Source organism: Vulpes vulpes, chromosome 1, assembly GCF_048418805.1.
Source record: "Vulpes vulpes isolate BD-2025 chromosome 1, VulVul3, whole genome shotgun sequence".
Classification (NCBI taxonomy): Eukaryota; Metazoa; Chordata; class Mammalia; order Carnivora; family Canidae; genus Vulpes; species Vulpes vulpes.
Window position 1 is genome coordinate 128,618,436 of NC_132780.1, and position 18,291 is coordinate 128,636,726.

Here is an 18,291-nt window from a genome sequence, read left to right on the forward strand (position 1 = left end):
AGAATTCTCTAAAAAGAGAACTGTATTAAATGCCAAACATTTTCTTTAGTGCTTGCTTTTAAAAACTTGTTTCAGTTAGGCTTTTCTGCTTATATATACCCCTCTTACCCGAAAGCACAAAACTCATACACTCTTTCATGAATTTGAAGAAAACAGTTAATGGTTGGTAACCTGTATTTATATGTACATGTGACATGGATTTCTTCTTCTTTTTTTTTTTTTTTTTTTAAAGATTTTATTTATTTACTCATAGAGACAGAGAGAGAGGCAGAGACACAGGCAGAGGGAGAAGCAGGCTCCATGCAGAGAGCCTGACGGGGGACTTGATCCAGGGTCTCCAGGATCACACCCTGGGCTGCAGGCGGCGCTAAACCGCTGCGCCACCGGGGCTGCCCGTGACATGGATTTCTAATTGAGATTGTTTGATCAAAGTGTGGGAGTATTAAATTCTAATACACTATCGGTTTTCCAAAAGTAGTACAGATTCACTCTTTTCTTTTTCCTCCTCCTTTGGTGGTGGGGGGGGCGCAAGAGGGAGAGAGCGAGAGAGGGAGAGAGAGAGTGAGAGTATGGAATCTTAAGGAAGCTCCAAGCCCAGTACAGAGCCTTGATGCGGGGTTCATTCTCATGACTCTGAGATCATAAACTGACCCTAAACCAGAGTCAGATGCTTAACCAACTGAGTCACCCAGGTGTCACAAGATTCACTCTTAACAGCAGTGTAACCTTTTTTTCCCCCCAGTTTAATGGGCAAGTAGTGTTTTACCACATAATTTTATACTTTACCTCATCTTGTTCTCTAATAGGTTCCTGGGCACTTTGTTACGTTTCCCCTTCCTTGCTTCACAACATATAAGATCCCTAAATTCTAGTTTCAGACAATTGTGAATTTGGGAGTAATCTTTGTAAAGGCAATAATAATATACCTTTGTAAAGGCAATAATAATAATATATAATAAAGAATAATAATAATATTCTCTCCCCTCCACCCCCATGTATCATTTGTTTGTGTTTATTGTGTCTTATTTTTCTATTGAGACACATGAAACATAGGCTGTATTATACAGCCAGCTCCTGCTTTCCCAGATTAGTATCTCCAGTCATACTGGAAAAAAAAATCTTCGAACTTATCATCTCTTTTGATCAGCCGCTTTTCTATTAGGGTTCCTGAAAACTGTTAGCCTTTTCCTTACCAATGTTGGAACATCACCTAGTGGTGAAAAAGTGCAACAGCAAGATGGATATAGAGGCAATACTGATGAGGGTAAAAACTTTTATGGTCGGAGTGAATCCTGTGGACTATTACAATTGCCGGGTTTCAGGGGAGAAGAAATTGAAACCAATTGAAACCAACAGGTGAAGGAACTTGCAAAATAGTTCATGTTGACTTAATTGTCATGTAAGAACAAGTTAAAGCTTTTTCTTGAGTTCTGTGATCTTTTTCTTTCCTTTTTTTTTTGTATTTTAGGGTAAAGTTGTTATCCCCTACAGTTCCTTAATATAGTAATGAACATGGCATATATGCTTACTTAATGCTTGCAGATGGATTAATTTTTTTAGATGGATTAATCTGATTAAATATCTTCGTATTTGCTGCTATTTTATGCTGTGTCACTGGCTACTGCTTTACTTCAGTGGAGCCAAACTGTGAAGGGGATGTAAAAATAAATATAATCAACTGTTGCTTACTGGAAGTGTACTTGTTAAGAGGGCTTTCAAAATGACTACTGTATCTTGCCAAAATGACTACGTTATCTTAACCTAATTAAGAGAGATCCAGAGAATCTGGAGAATGGCTTGATAGATCGCCATGAAGTGCTTTTCAGGTTCCTACAAGTTTCCCACCCAAGATTGTCCATGCATTGTAGAATTAGAAGCTTATACATACACTTAGCCTTCCTTCTTTCATTAACTATTTAAAAATACTATTACATGTAGACGGTACAACTATTCAAAAAGCACTAAAATCTCTTCCTTACTCTCACTCTGCAGCACCCTGTCACCACTAGTAGCCACTGTCTCCATTTTTTAAAAGTTTTTTATTATCTTAGGGGTAGAAGCCAGTTTTCTTTCTAGGCCTTTTTGATTCTGCCTGTTTTGATTATTCAGGCTGTAGGACTTGTCTTATTACAGCCATCCTATCTACTATTTCCTATTGCTTGCTGCAGCATTTTTCATAATTGATGGTAAGAATTTAAAATCAGTTTAGTAATTATAATATTTTTATAACTCTCAGTCCTTGAATATGGAGTTTTGAAAAGTTACATACGTGAGAAAGATTTAAGGGGAAGTTTAAAAGTTTTAAGAACAAAGTAGCTTGAATAAATGGAAATCTCTCATTCATGTGAGTAGACATTTTAAAAATACAAACTATTATGTTATCCATAAAAGAACTTTAATGTGAACATGCCCTTTTGGCTCAGGGCATGATCCCAGAGTCTGGGATCAAGTCCTGTATTGGGCGCCCCACAGGAAGCCTGATTCTTACTCTGCCTGTGTCTGCCTCTTTCTCTGTGTCTTTCATGAACAAATAAAATCTTAAAAAAAAAAAAAAAAGAATTTTTACACATTTCCATTTTTACAAAGCAAAAGTTAAGACATAGATATCAGTTGTCAGTCCAAAACTACTTTCCCCATTTTTTTTAACACTCCCATTTTTACTAATTAAATACTTTGTAGTTGATTAATACTCCAAGTTACATTTTGCCTGATGATGACATTCTCCTCACAGGGAGTTTTCTCTGAATAAAAGGAGTGATTTGTTAAATAGTGTATGTAATAAAAGTGATAAAAACGTATGTAAATATGCTATAGTGTGGGCTAAGTTGTAACTCTTGATGTTCCTAATATTGATCCTAAGACATAATTATATTACTTTTCCTAATTTTAACTTATTTTGTTTTAGATATCACATTGTTTTGTAACCTATAAAAAAACATAATTATACAAAGACTGTACTTTACAAATGTAAATAGGTCTTGGTTTGGTGTATATTGGATACAATGGTCTTCCTTAAGCCTAAACACAGAAACAAAAGCATGTATTATAAGAGAAAGTTCAAGATGGGAAGTGATAAAATGGGTATTCACTAGAGCTTTGTTAAAATTTAGCTGGTATCCTTGTAAAATTTCCACGTATTCATTAAATTATATTATGTCATTCTTATTGTTAGAAGCTGACTTGAAGTGTTAAGTTTTGCCCTCATAAAGAGTTGTGACAATTTGGTTTCTATAGTTAGGAGATTGAGTTTTTAAAAAAATTGTTTTACACAAATATTTATATAGCTATAAGAATTGAGGCTGTTCAATGAGTAAGGATTTTATATGTATTAGAGTACTTTTTATTTCAAAGGGAGAACTGCTTTTGAATTGCTGAAGGGTATCTTAGTTACAGTGGATGCTACAGATTTGACAATGAAAGAATATTCAGAGTGCTAGCTGACCTGTTTATACTTTAGGATCTTTAAAAAACCTTTTGGTGAGTGATCCTTAAAGATGGGTTTGCCAAATTTTTATTTAACATGGATAGGCATGTGTAAGTCTCAGAAAAAGAAATCTAGAACTACAGAGACAAGTAGATGATTCATTCTGTCTTTCAACAATGCAAGGTGGCCCAAAAGTCTTTTTCTTTTTTAAAGATTTACTTATATATTTCAGAGAAAGCGAGAGTGGGCGCACACCTGAGCGAGCAGGGGGGTGGGGCAGAGAGAGAGAGAGGGAGGGAGTGTGAGAGTCTTAAGTACACTAGACTGAGCGTGGAGCTGGACTCGGGCTTGATCCCAGGACCGTGAGATCCGGACTTGAAGTGAAACCAAGAGTCGACATTTAACCAACTGTGCCGTCCGAGCACTGCAAAGTGACCCAAAAGTCTTAATGCAATTTTAATTTTTAAAACGGCAGAGTATATGTTACAAACTTATAAAAAATGCTATTTAAGAATTTCTTTTGGAATAACTTCGTTTTGTGAATTTTGAGCCAACAGATTTTTAATTTGATTTAATTTTTAATAGGTTTTATTTATTTATTCATGAGAGATACACAGAGAGTCAGAGATAAAGGCAGAGGGAGAAGCAGGCTCCCCATTAGGAGCCCGATGTAGGATTCGATCCCAGATCCCGAGATCACACCCTGAGCTGAAGGCAGATGCTCAGCTGCTGAGCCACCCAGGCATCCCAAAAGAGTTTTAATTTTAATTTTTTACTTCCAAATCTCTGAACTTGGCAAATACTGAAGTAAAAAACTAAAAATGTGTTATTCAAAATTGCTTCACTTGAAGTTTCACTCAAGTTCTAGATCACTCTCTAAAGCATCTTGTAAAATTACCTGATTTGTAATTCTGGGTAGGTACATGGAATCTCCTTAAAGAAAACCCTCTTCACACGTACTACTTACTATAAAACTATTGTTCCAACTAATAAGAAATTCAGGTTTGAAGAAAAATGACTTAGAGGTTTGGGGATCTCTATGCCTGTTGAAGTCAGCTCCTCTTGTTTTAGAAAATGAGGTACAACTCTTACCCTAGAACACTGTACTTCATAGTGTGGAAAAAAATAAGTAAGCTTTCAAGAATTTGCATCTGACTTAGTGGGATTTATTCCTGATAGCTTCACTTTGTCCTGTGCTGTTGTTTTTACTCACACAAAAAATGAAGTTCATTGTAAATGCAAGGAAGGGTTTGGTTAAGCACAATAGCCTATGAGCTTCTTGCTATTTAGATAACATCAAGGCTGAGGCATGGGCTGTATAATTGGAACTAGATGTGATTTATTCAGTAGTAGCTTTACCAGTGCCCCAGGGTTATGTATGTCTTCTGAAAACCCATTTAAAGTCAGTGAATTTAAAAATCCTAAATTTTAGTATCTTAATCATTTTGAAAGCAGTTCAAAAAGAGTCAAAACAATATTTGGCAGAAAATTCTCATCTGAATGGATTTTTTTGCCTAGTTTTGTTTTTAGTATTAATAGCCAGCTTTTGAAAGTGCTGCTGATACAGCAATTGGGAAGAATGATGACATAGTGCTTTTGGTAAGAAAAATTTCTTTAATTTGTTTTCTATAATCTAGAAATTGACTTGATTAAAAAACATGCACTCCTGCAAGCTACCATAGTTATATTCTGAAAATTAAACGGATTTTGGAAGTTTGGTATTAATACTTCAAATGTTCTAATTAGATATAGTTTAATATGTATTTTCATCTTGACAGGCAATATAATTTAAAATATATTTATGGATTTTCATCTTTATGGATTCATAGAAAATTAGAGGCTTTCTGTTATGTACAGGTTTTTAAAATTTAAATATACATTTAAATTAAATGTTAAAGTTTATGTGATAGTCTTTGTAATTTCCTATGTGATATAGGATGCTTAAAGAGAATCATAACTGATGATTTTTATTTCTTATTATTTTTTTAAAAGATTTTACTTATTTATTCACGGGAGAGAGGCAGGCAGAGACATAGAAGGAGAAGCAGGCTCCATGCAGGGAGCTTGATGCGGGACTCGATCCCTGGACCTGGGATCAGACCCTGGGTAAAAGACAAAAATGAAGAAGAGTGAGAGTCAAAACTCAGTAAGAGACTATGGGTAATGCATGGTACATGATCAGTTGGGTCAGTGGATTTGGGATTTACAGAGGCAGAGTTCTCAAGATTTATGGCCTTTGGTGCCAGGAATGAGTGAATATCTTCTGAAAATGTTTTTCTATCTAAAAGTTTCAGATGTATGCCTTTTATTTATTTAAAACCACTTTCTATTACAATTTCTACATGCTAAAAAACAATAGGAAGATTAGTATAATGAACTCATGTACCTATGACACTCAGCTTTTAACTCAGCTGTAGCAGTTACTAACTTGTGGCCATCCCCTGACCTATGATAACGATTGAGGTTTTGTAATTAAAAATATTTTTATTTGGAAGTAAGTACAAAAGTGCAAAAAGTTGATGTATTGCTTTAGTGTTCATTAAGTTCCTTGATTATTTTATTTTATTTTTTAAGTTCCTTGATTATATTTCTGAGGTCTGCAGAATCTGGTGATGTCTCCTCTCTTATTCCTGATATTGGTAATTTGTGCCTCCCCCACCTTTCTTTGAGACTGACTAGCAATGAGTATTAGTTTTGTTGATCTCAAAAAAAACAATAACAACAAAAAAACCCCCAAAACTAGCCTTTGGTTTTACTGAGTTTTACTCCTTTTACTGTTTATTATTTCATTGATTTCTACTGTGAATTTTATTAATTTCCCCTTGGTGCTTACAGTGGATGTAATTTGCTATTCTTTTTTCTACTTTTTTTCTTTCTTTCTTTTTTTTTTTTTTTAAGATTTTATTTATTCATGAGAGAGAGGCAGAGACAGACCTAGGCAGAGGGAGAAGCAGGCTCCCTGCAGGAAGCCCAATAGGGCTTGATCCCAGGACCCCAGGATCATGCCCTGAGCCAAAGGCAGGCAGACCCTCAACCGCTGAACCAGCCAGGTGTCCCTCTTTTTCTGCTTCCTTAAGGTGTATGCTGAGGTCATGATTTTAGGCATTTCTTGGAAATTTAGTGCTATAAATAATTTCTAAATACTGTTTTAGCTGCATCCCACAAATTTTGATAGATCTTCATTTTTATTCAGTTCAGAGTACTTCGTACTTCCCCTATTGATTTCAGACTCATGGATTTTTTAAAATCTTTTTGTCATTGGTTTCTGTTTCAGTTCCATTGTTTTTAGAACTTACTTTCTATGACTTGAATCTTTTACTTTTTGGAATGTGGTCTTTCTTGGTAAATGTTCTGTGCACATGTTAAAAGAATGTGTATTTTTGTTGCAGTTCAATGTTCTGTAAATATCAGGTGGGACCGGTTTGATTGATAGTGTTGTTTAGATTTTTGTCCTTTGTGTATTTTGAAGTATGTTAAATGTATACATGTTTAGGATTATTATTATTATTTTTTTTTATGATAGTCACAGAGAGAGAGAAAGAGAGAGAGAGAGAGAGAGAGGCAGAGACACAGGCAGAGGGAGAAGCAGGCTACATGCACCGGGAGCCTGATGTGGGATTCGATCCCGGGTCTCCAGGATCGGGCCCTGGGCCAAAGGCAGGCGCCAAACCGCTGCGCCACCCAGGGATCCCGGATTATTGTTTTATGTTCATCAGTTGACCCGTTTGTTGTTGTAAAATGACCTTATCCCTGGTAATATTATTTTTTAAAATCCTTACTAACAATCTTTGCTCTTTTAAATGATTTATTTGTTTATGCATGAGAGATGCACAGGGAGAGGCAGAGACACAGGGAGAGGGAGAAGCAGGCTTCCCGCAGGGAGCCCAATCAGGGACTTGATCCTGGATGCATGAGCAGAAGGCAGACGCTCAACCGCTGAGCCACCCAGGTGTCCATAATCTTTGCTTTGAAATCTGTGTCTGATATTAATACAGTTATTCCAGCTTTAATTTGAATAGTGCTTGCATGATATATTTTATGCTTTTTAAATTTTTTATTTTTTTTAAGATTTTATTTATTCATGAGAGACACAGAAAGGGAGAGACACAGGCAGAGGGAGAAGCAGGCTCCCTGTGGGGAGCCTGAGGCAGGACTCGATCCCAGGACCCCAGGATCACGACCTGAGCCAAAGGCAGAGTGGCCCAGGCATCCCTGCATGATACATTTTAACCTTTAGTCTACTGAGCCTTTTTTTAAGTTACATTTCTTATAGGCAACATATAGTTGTCTGTAGCCTTCCTTTTTTTTTTTTTTTTTTTTTTTTTAAGATTTTATTATTTTAGAAAGAGCAGGAAAAGGGGGAAAGGGAAGGAAGAAAGAGAATCCAAAGCAGACTCTACTGAGCGTGGAGTCCAAAGCAGGGCTGGATCTTAGGACCTCAGCTGAAATCAAGAGTCAGACACTTAACCAACTGAGCCATGTAGGTGTCTCGATAGCCTTGCTTTTTATTTAGTTACTTATTTTTTAAAGATTTTATTTTTTTATTCATGAGAGACACAGAGAGGGAGAGAGGCAGAGACACAGGCAGAGGGAGAAGCAGGCTCCATGCAGGGAGCCCGACGTGGGACTTGACTCCAGGTCTCCAGGATCAGGCCCTGGGCCACCGGTGGTGCTAAACCGCTGAGCTACCCAGGCTGCCCTAGCCTTGCTTTTTAAAAATAAAAGCACGATCTCAGCCTTTTAATTACTGTTTAGGCCATTTATATTTAATGTGATCATTGATATTGTTGGGTTTAAGTCAGCCATCTTGCTATTTATTTTCTAATTGTCTCATCTCTAGTTTCCATTTTCCTCCTTTTTTCTTCTTTTTTGCCTGCTATATCAGTATTTTTTATTTTATTTTTTTAAAATTTTTTTAGTTTAGTATTTTTTATGGTTATGTTTAATCACCATTTTTTTTTTTAGTTGTGAGTCTGTTAGTTGAATGGTTACTTGAGAGTTTATAGTGTCCATCTCTAACTTATTACAGTTTACCTGCAAATAATACTATTAAGAACCTTATAAGATTATACTTCCATTTCTTCCCGTTTGTGCTATTGTTATATATATTTACCCATATACATACCATGTCTGATGCTTTTCACTCCTTCATGGGGATCCATATTTCCATTTCCATTTTTCTACTTGAGGACTTTCTTTAACTTTCTTTTTTTGGATAGTGGTGTAGGTTTGCTCATTATGATTTTTTTTCCAGGTTTCGTGTCTAGAAAAGTTTGTATTTCACCTTTGATTTTGGAAGATACTTTTGATGTTGCTCAGCTTTTCTTACCAGCATTATTTTTAGCAAGAAATCTGATGTCCTTCTTATCTGTTTTCATTTGTATGTAACACACCTTTTTCCTCTGGCTCCTTTTATTTTTATTTTTTTTATTTTATTTTATTTATTTTTTTTTTTAATTTTTATTTATTTATGATAGTCACAGAGAGAGAGAGAGAGAGAGAGAGAGAGAGGCAGAGACACAGGCAGAGGCAGAAGCAGGCTCCATGCACTGGGAGCCTGATGTGGGATTCGATCCCGGGTCTCCAGGATCGCGCCCTGGGCCAAAGGCAAGCGCCAAACCACTGTGCCACCCAGGGATCCCCTCTGGCTCCTTTTAAGATTCTTTTCAGTTTGAGCAGTTTGATAATGACATGCCTTGGTGTAATTTTTCAGTGTTTATTTGCTTAGTATTAGTTGGACTTTTTGGATCTGTAGGCTTATAGTTTTTCATCTAATTTGGAAAAATTTTGGCCATTATATCATCACATATTTTTGATCCCTCCTACCTTAACACATATATTAGGGTGTTTACAGTTGTCTCAGAGCTTACTGATGTTGTTATGTGCTTTTTCTCCCTCTAGTCTTTTTTTCTGTTCATTTTTCATTTTGGTATGTCTGTTACTTTGTTTTCAAATTCATTGATTTTTCTTCTGCAGTATTTAATCTGCTGCTAATCCCATCTTGTAAATTCTTCACCTTAGATACTATTTATGTTATAGTCAAGTGGGATCTTTTTTATATCTTTCATGTCTGTACTTAATCTCTTCAGTCTTTCCTCTTGTTTTTGATTATATGGACTACAGTTACAACGGCTATTTTAATGTCCTTGTCTATCAGTTCTATTATTTGTGTCATTCTTGGTCTTTTTCTCCTGATTTCTCCTCATTATGGCTTTTCTTTGACTCCTAACTCTGGGAAACGAACTAGGGGTGATGGAAGGGGAGGTGGGCGGGGGGTGGGGGTGACTGGGTGACGGGCACTGAGGTGGGCACTTGATGGGATGAGTACTGGGTGTTATTCTATATGTTGGCAAATTGAACACCAATAAAAAATAAATTTATAAAAAAATATGGCTTTTCTTCTTTGCATACCTGTTAAGTTTTAATTGGATGTCAGGTATTGTTACTAAATTGGGACTAGATATTTTGTATTCCTGTAAATGCCTTGAGCTTTATTTTGTGAAGCTCTTAAGTTACTTGGGAACAGTTTATTTCACATCTTAAGTTGTGTTAGATAGGACCAGAGTAGCTTGCATTTTTTATCTATCTATCCGTCTATCTTTTTTTAAAGATTTTATTTATTTATTTATTCATTCATTCATTCATTCATTCATTCATGAGAGAGAGAAAGAGAGAGAGAGAGACAGAGACAGAGATACAGGCAGAGGGAGAAGCAGGGTAGGCTCCATGCAGGGAGCCTGGGGATCCCAGGTCTCCAGGACCACGCCCTGGGCTGAAGGCGGCGCTAAACCGCTGAGCCACCCGGGCTGCCCTCTGTCTTAATCTATCTATCTATCTATCTATCTATCTATCTATCTATCTATCTATCATCCATTTTATTTGTTCATGGGAGAGAGAGAGAGAGAGAGGCAGAGACACAGGCAGAGGGAAAGCAGGCTCCCTGCAAGCAGCCCAATGTGGGACTTGGTCCCAGGGCCCCAGGATCATGACCTGAGCCGAAGGCAGATGCTCAACCGCTGAGCCACCCAGGCATCCCTGGAGTAGCTTTTAGTTTAGGACTAATTTGATCCTGCTACTGAAGCAACACCCATCTAAATGCTCTTCCTGATTCCTTGTAACTAATGGTTGGTAGGAAGAGGTACTCTTCTCAGCTCTGTGTGAGCCACGATGAGTTTTTCCTCTTAATCCTTTTGGATGGTGCTTTCCCTGGCCTCAGTAGTTTCCTCACACACGTGCACTGATCAGTACTCAGCTAAAGACTTGAGGGGACCATCTTGGATATTTTCCATGTTCTTTCCCTGTGAGAATCTGCCCTGCAAATTTGCCTACTTCCATGTCTCCCCAGACTTCTAGCTTCATCTCCCCAATTGAGAGTGACTGTTGGGTTCCCTGCAGGATTGGGCTATGCCTTTCACATTGAGTTAGCAGTAGCGGATCTTTTCTGCAGGGAAAGAGGTTGGGCTTGCTCTTCTTCCAGTATTTTATAGCAGTAGGTTACGGCCCTTGTGAATAACTGCCACCTCAATCCTTTTGACTTGATGAACTGGTTTTACCATGGTAGAATGACTCTGGTAGTATGTTTCATACCTGTAGACTCCTTGTGTGTGTGTGTGTGTGTGTGTGTGTGTGTGTGTGTCTGTAGAGTGAGAAGCAGTTTTTGTTAAATTGCTCACAGGGTGGTATGATAATGTGTGTTTTGGAGATGTTGGACCAGATATCTCTACGACTTCATTTTCAAGATGGTACTGACTCCTTGTGTGTGTGTGTGTGTGTCTGTGTAAAATATGTATCACATATACATGTCATATTATTGTGTATGTTACATATAACATTATTAACATAGGTAATATGTAACAGTTTATACACAATATGTATGACATGTATATGTAATCAATGCTTTGTGTTTTATTTCTGTAGAAATCCCACTCAGCCATGACCCCCAACCATAGGGCTTACCAAGAAGGTATAAAGTCTTTCAGTACTGGTGTAGGAAGCATCAGTATTTTTTATTGGTCATTTTGTTGATGACATAAATCAAGATATTTCAGTACTTTTATATATGAGATTTGTTTAAAATTCTGCAGTTGGTTTTACTTAATTATTAATTCATATCATGTAAACATTAAATAGCTATTGCTATCTTAGCACAAAATCTTCCTTACTTACATCATTTATTCAACAAATGTTTTTTGAGTGTCTATTGTGTCAGACCTTTGCTATACACTGGATAGATGAGTAGGAGGATGGCATCTGGAATGAGAGAAGTAATCTTCCCACTGTATTCTGTGGAGATAATCCTAGTCTAAAGTAGTGGCTGTTTGGTCTCAGACATTTTTATAATCTTGAAAATTATTGTGAACTGTAAAGAGCTTTTGTTTATGTGAGTTACATCTGTTGATACTATATTAATTAGAACTGATATGTCTTTAAGCATATTAACTCAATGTTAATAAACGATAACAGTAATAAGCTTATTGTAGATTAATGATATTCTTTTGAAAAATATCTAAGACATTGTTTTATATTTTGCAAATCCCTTTAATGTGTGGCTGAATGTCTAATATTTCAAGTCAGTATCCTTTTTTAATACAGGAAATTTGTCAGCTCATTTTTCTCCTAGACATCATGGGTAGTCAAACAATTAGAAGATTGCTTAGTGCACTTAGAATCAGAATGGGGGAGTGATCTCTAATAGGGGTGCCCCTTCTTTAGGAATTGACTGTTGGCCAAGGATTACCATTCATGTAAAAGGTTCTCAGTAAATATTTGTTTAATGATTAATTTAATAATCATGGAGAGGTTTTGGGCTTGGTTTCACTGCTGGTACTCCTTCACTGTACTTCAAGCAAGCAATAAATTTGAGTTATGTGAAGCACTTTTAGCTCAAAATGGTTAAACTAATTTGATCTCTGAGTCTGGGGAATGAAAAGGGAAGATTCTGTAGTAGTTTCTCACAGAACTTAAATTGTTTTATACGAAGACTATCGCTAGTGTAAGTTAATTGATAAAATATGCCAGGTTTTGTGATAGATTGTATCATAAGAACTAGCACACTATTGAAAATGTCATCAGAACCAGCTAGCAGTTTAGGGAGTACTTACGTATCAGTTGAACTTTGATACACGTATCACGACAATGTCTTACACTATAAAGTTATATAGTCTTTTGAGATACAATAGAATTCCTTAATATCTGTTCTTCTTCCCCTCAGTTATCTTCATCTGTTTTGAAGCACAAGACTATCAAACCACTGTAGATATGGACAAAGAAGAAAGGAAGACTATCAACCAGGGCCAAGAAGATGAAATGGTAACTGGTTTTTATAATTTATTTGTCAAGTATGAAGAATTTATTATTTCTATAATATTATTCCAAGAAACTAGAAAACTATATAAAACAACAACAAAACACTAAATCAATGTGCTTTCCTTGCCCTGTGTTTTTTTGAATGGGGATTATGTAATGTTTCTATTTGCTGGTTTTAGTATAATTCCTGTTTGACTTGTGAACTGTAATACTTAGAGGAGTATATGCTTTTTTATTTGATAATTGAAGCAGTTATGTTAGCTAATGCTTTAAATATAATCGCAAATGTAAGATTTGTAATTTTGATTTATAAAAGAGGTTTAAAATAAGTTTAGGGGCGCTGGGGTTGACAGTCGGTAAAGCATCTGCCTTTGGCTTAGGTCATGATCCCAAGGTCCCGGGATCAAGCCCTGCATCAGGCTCCCTGCTCAGAGGGGTGCTTGCATCTCTTTCTCCCTCTGCTGTTCCCCCTGTGTGTGCTTGCTCTCTATCAAATAGATAAATAAAATCTTTTAAAAAATCAGCTTAATAAAAAAACAACTTTAAAGCTCTATGTACTATTGGGGAGATAAGGTTGTTAGGGAAAATGGAAGACATCCCATTAAATGTGAATTTGAGATAATCAAGGAATAAATTTTTTTTAAAGATTCGATTTATTTATTCATGAGGAACACACAGAGAGAGGCAGAGACACAGGCAGAGAGAGAAGCAGGCTCCATGCGGGGAGCCTGATGTGGGACTTGATTCCAGGACTCTGGGATAATGCCCTGAGCCAAAGGCAGATACTCAACCACTGAGCCACCCAGGTGCTCCAAGGAATAAATTTTTTTGTATAAGCATGTCTCATATGTTGCTAGGCTAAACAAGAATATTTTGCTAAATTTTTTATTGAAATTTAAATTTAACTAGGCCCCCTGCATTTTCACTTGCTAAATTTGTCAACCGTTGTTAGTTTATGGTAGTGGAGGGGCTAAAAAACAACTGGAATATTTTGGTTCGGGACGTCAAATTTGATCAGTCACGGTGGGTGGTATTGAGACATTTAGTTAATCATTTGGGAGAAAAATAAATTTAAAACTTAACTTCATCTAAATACAGTGTGATATTATGGTTTATGTCCTGACACAGAAATAAGACAGTGGATGGGCAGCCTGGGGGTGGCCCAGTGGTTTAGCACCGCCTTCAGCCCAGGGCATGATCCTGGAGACCTGGGATCGAGTCCCACGTCGGGCTCCCTGCATGGAGCCTGCTTCTCCCTCTGCCTGTGTCTCTGCCTCTGTCTCTCTCTCGCTCTGTGTGTGTCTCTCATGAATAAATAAATAAAACCTTTAAAAAAAAAAATTCTAAAAAAAAAGAAATAAGACAGTGGAAAAACTAGTGAAATTCTAATAAAAACTAGGTGTAGTTAATAGTAATCGACATTGGTACATTTCTTGATGTTGACAAGTGTACTAAGTTTACCAAGGGTAAAACCAGAGGAGGGGTATACAGGAACTCTTAATGTTTTTGTAACTTTTCTGCAAATCTAAAATCATTCCAAAATTAAGTTTATTAAAAAAAAAAAACACAACTACCTTTTATATGACAAGACAGTTAATACTCATTGGGAAAACAACAAACTTTGGCATTTTGCACTGCTATCATTTGATATTTAATCTTGTGATCACCATGTCCATGCAGGAAATTTATGGCTATAATTTGTGTCGCTGGAAGCTTGCTGTAGTTTCTCTAGGAGTGGTTTGCACTGGTGGCTTTCTCCTCCTCCTCCTCTACTGGATGCCCGAATGGCGGGTGAAGGCGACCTGTATTAGAGCTGCAGTTAGAGACTGTGAAGTGGTGCTGCTGAGGACTACTGTAAGTCTATGTATTTATTGGAAGTTGATTATTCGAGGAGTAAAATAATGCTTTTGTGTACTTGTTTCAAAATAATATATGAGGAGAACAGCACTGCTAGGATATAATTTAGGAATAGTAATCCTAAAAGCATTTGTGTTCTAAGTGAATATTATCATAGTGATTAGAATATAAAGGATTCTTAAAGATGATTGTATCAACCTCTTCCTTTTAAAGTTCTTGATGTACCCAGAGATTAAATGCTTGTCTGTCAAAGTCACCAGCCAGTTTAAGGGGTGTATCAGGCAGCTCACTGGACCAGCTGCCCTTCTACTATGAGATGCTGCTGCTTCCCCGGTTTTTTGTTTTTGTTTTTTTTTTTAAAATCTTGATTGGAAGGATTTTATCAGAGGCTTTAATTTTTGGTCTCAGTACATTGATGGGTAAATTAAGAAATTACACTCATCTTTCTTGGGATATTAGTGAAGTATGTCATAAAATGGGGAGCAATGGAAAGCTCTTCATGATATTCATGTTTATAACAAATTTATACATCTTTAAGAAGTGGTTTAAAAAAAGTGGTTTAACATTTAGTGAGTAAGAAGTTAGGAATCAAGAATATGTAAAGAATGGGAATTAAATATATATAGGCAGTAATGTAACATACATAATTGATTTTTTATCCCTTTCTCTCTTATAAGGATGAATTCAGAATGTGGTTTTGTGCAAAAATTCGCTTTCTGTCTCTGGAAACTCGCCCATTTTTGAGTCCAAAATCTATGGCCAATAAAGTTTCGAATGGCCACACTGTTCATCTAACTGAAAATTTAGCTGAAGAAAATAGGCATGAGATGAGTAAATATTCACAGACTCAACCACACCAGGTATTGTGATTTGAGTGTCAGAGAAACTTTATTTTTGTTTGGGGATAAATTCATATACATATAAAATTCTTATTACTATAAATAACACAGTTTAGGTATTATTAGAAGAAGAAGACTGCATTTGTATGTGATCACTTTAACTTTAATGGGTAAATAGATTTGTGTTAGTAAACTTGATCATTAACAAGTGATGATACCTTTTTTTTTTCTTTCTTTTTTTGTGTGGGGGTGATGATGGTTTTTGATGTAACATTTATGTGTGTGTCCCACAGATCCGTTATTTCACCCACCACAGTGTAAAATACTTCTGGAATGATACCCTTCACAATTTTGATTTTTTAAAGTAAGTATTTTTCTTTTGTTTGGATTATATTATGAGTACCTTGAAAATGTTCCAGATAAAGAATTCATTGTAGTGTTACATAAAATCGAAGCGGTATTTATTACATAACTTTTATTCACTTATTAAGTCCCTGGTACTTATTAACCATTTTAGGATAAATCCTACTTTTAACCTGTACCTTGGCAAAATTACATAAAAGTTTGAAAATAGTTCATGTTAGAAACAGTATGGTTCTCCACATCCACTGAATCTGAGTTCTTTTTGTGGGTTCATTTCAAGGTGAATTTTGAGTATACTTTATAGGCTGTCAGAATATCTGAATTCTGATTTCCCAAATTGATGACAGTTCCATCTATTTGTTCTTGAGGGATGGAGTAACAGATAAACAGAAATTTAACTTGTGGATAAAGATTCAGATGTTGTTAAAAGTGTTAAGCTTTGAGTAGGACAAATTGGAGAAATCCCTTAAAATTTATTTTTTATGAAAGCCTCAAGTTATATAATTACTAGATTAATTAGGATTCTATTTTTATTGCTATTGTTAAAGTGATTATTATAAAAACTTATGATGTATTATTATTACTTGAGTGCTGAAGGAATTCTTAATATTAGCAATACAAAGAGAATCACCGTATGAACATTTAAAATATTCATGCCTGGATTTTTTTCTCAGACACTAAAGAATTGGAATATTCTGGAATAGCCCTGGGCATTTCCACATGTCTAGTTCTGAAGACCATTCCTAGTTAAGAACTATTGCCTTGTAGGACACGGCCAGTGAGCTGCCATTTTGTTTTTTTAAAAAAAAACTTGGAGTTGATCCTGCTGCCTTTGGAGAAGTCATCAACTTCAGTGGGAAAAAATTGTCAAACCTTATTTGCCTTGTGGCATTTTCCAGCTATTGAAACTTGTAGAATTTAAACTTATCCCAATGATGGCAGTTAGTTATGGAGCTTAGTTTTTCTATCTGAACAAAAGTAGAAAAGGATTGGAGTTAAATGATGTGAAAGATCTTCAGAGTTTTGTGACTAGTATCTCAGTTAAAATAAGCATAATTAAGACATTTTGGGGGAGAGGTATATCTGTTGGTTGAATCCAACTCAGAATTGTTAGATTTTAGAGAATACCTGTGATCCATATAAATTCTGTACTTCTAGGTTTGTAATAGAACAGGAACAGATTTGGATTGTTGGTTTTATAGAAAGAGAAATCAATGAATAGGATTTCTAACATGAAGTTTAAAAAATTGAAGAAGGGGAAAACTATATTAGTCATACTTTACCTTTAATTTTATTAACTTATTAGCTCTTACAGTTTTGGTACAACCTTTAATGGATAATAATATTATATAAACTTGAGCATTTAGAGCCATCTTATGTGATAGATAACATTGGATAATATAGAATTTGGCACATTTGAGACTTACAAGTTTCATTATTGTTTATCTTAGGAGTTTGAGATTTAAAAATTCTCATTCATTGTTAAGGGTTTCTGTTTGTGAGGAAGTCACACTTTAAAATCAGGATATGGAAAAATGAGGCATTAAGACATTTGGATATTTTAAACTTTGTTTAAAGTAAAAACTTTGGATTTATTTAGGGGACTGGATGAAGGTGTTTCTTGTACGTCAATTTATGAAAAGCATAGTGCAGGACTGACAAAGGGGATGCATGCCTACAGGTAATTTTTATCCAACTAAAGTTAGATCTATTATCAAAATTTCTAAATAAAGTAGTATATATAGTTCACCCTTTTACCATATAGTTGTACATTTTAACAGGTATTTAAATATTATAGACATAGTAGTTGACAACTTACTGATTTTATTTGGGTAAGACTGCTTTGAGTTTAAGAATTATGGAAATGTTGACGCTGGAGTTTTGAAGTTGATGTCCCTAAAAATATACCATATTTCATCAATTTTAAGTTGCACATTTTTCCACATTTTAACATCTCTAAAGGGGAGATGTTTCATAAAGTGGGTGGTGTGTCATCCTTTGCTTGAGAGCATTTTTAAATGATGGCACATAAAATAATGGATATGGCTTATAATTGATAGGATCTTAGATTTTCTGAAATGTATTGGGAATTGTAAGCATGAACTTAAAATTTACCATAATGAATAATTGTTAGTTGGAGTGCATATTCTTTTTAATCATGTTATTATTTGCTGTGGCATAAAAATATATCAGTGTATTACGTAGTTTGAGGATAAATGCCTCAAATTAAATTTAGCAGTTTTCTTCTATTCTAATAGCATGTTTTTTCAACAGGTTAGGAGATAAAAAATTAATTCATTCAGACTTATACTTCATAAAAGGCAAGAGTTACGGATTACTCTGTCGTATAAAAAGTACTTCCAGGAGTCTAAGTGGAAGGATTTAAACAACTTTTTGAAAGCATTTTTTAGAAAGTCAAATGTACACTGTTTCTGAAATAAAACTTTCTCAATACAGTATTCTCACTTGAAAAATAGTACAGGACCCCTCAAATACATTTAT

General features: G+C 35.6%; 1 protein-coding gene across 7 annotated transcripts in view; it reads left to right on the plus strand.

The window, feature by feature from the left end:
• ATP13A3 (ATPase 13A3) overlaps positions 1-18,291 on the plus strand; it is a 96,302-nt gene that overhangs the window by 16,627 nt on the left and 61,384 nt on the right. For 5 of the 7 annotated variants that reach the window (XM_072726695.1, XM_072726701.1, XM_072726667.1 and 2 more), the window contains 5 exons: positions 12,636-12,733; positions 14,411-14,584; positions 15,265-15,447; positions 15,720-15,790; positions 17,390-17,470. In XM_072726695.1, coding sequence (XP_072582796.1) covers positions 12,683-12,733; positions 14,411-14,584; positions 15,265-15,447; positions 15,720-15,790; positions 17,390-17,470 — 560 coding nt within the window. In that variant the 5' untranslated portion in view covers positions 12,636-12,682. Of the gene's footprint in view, positions 1-4,754; positions 5,024-12,635; positions 12,734-14,410; positions 14,585-15,264; positions 15,448-15,719; positions 15,791-17,389; positions 17,471-18,291 lie in introns of those variants that run through there. The other 2 variants (XM_025990331.2, XM_072726688.1) reach the window with 2 other exon arrangements.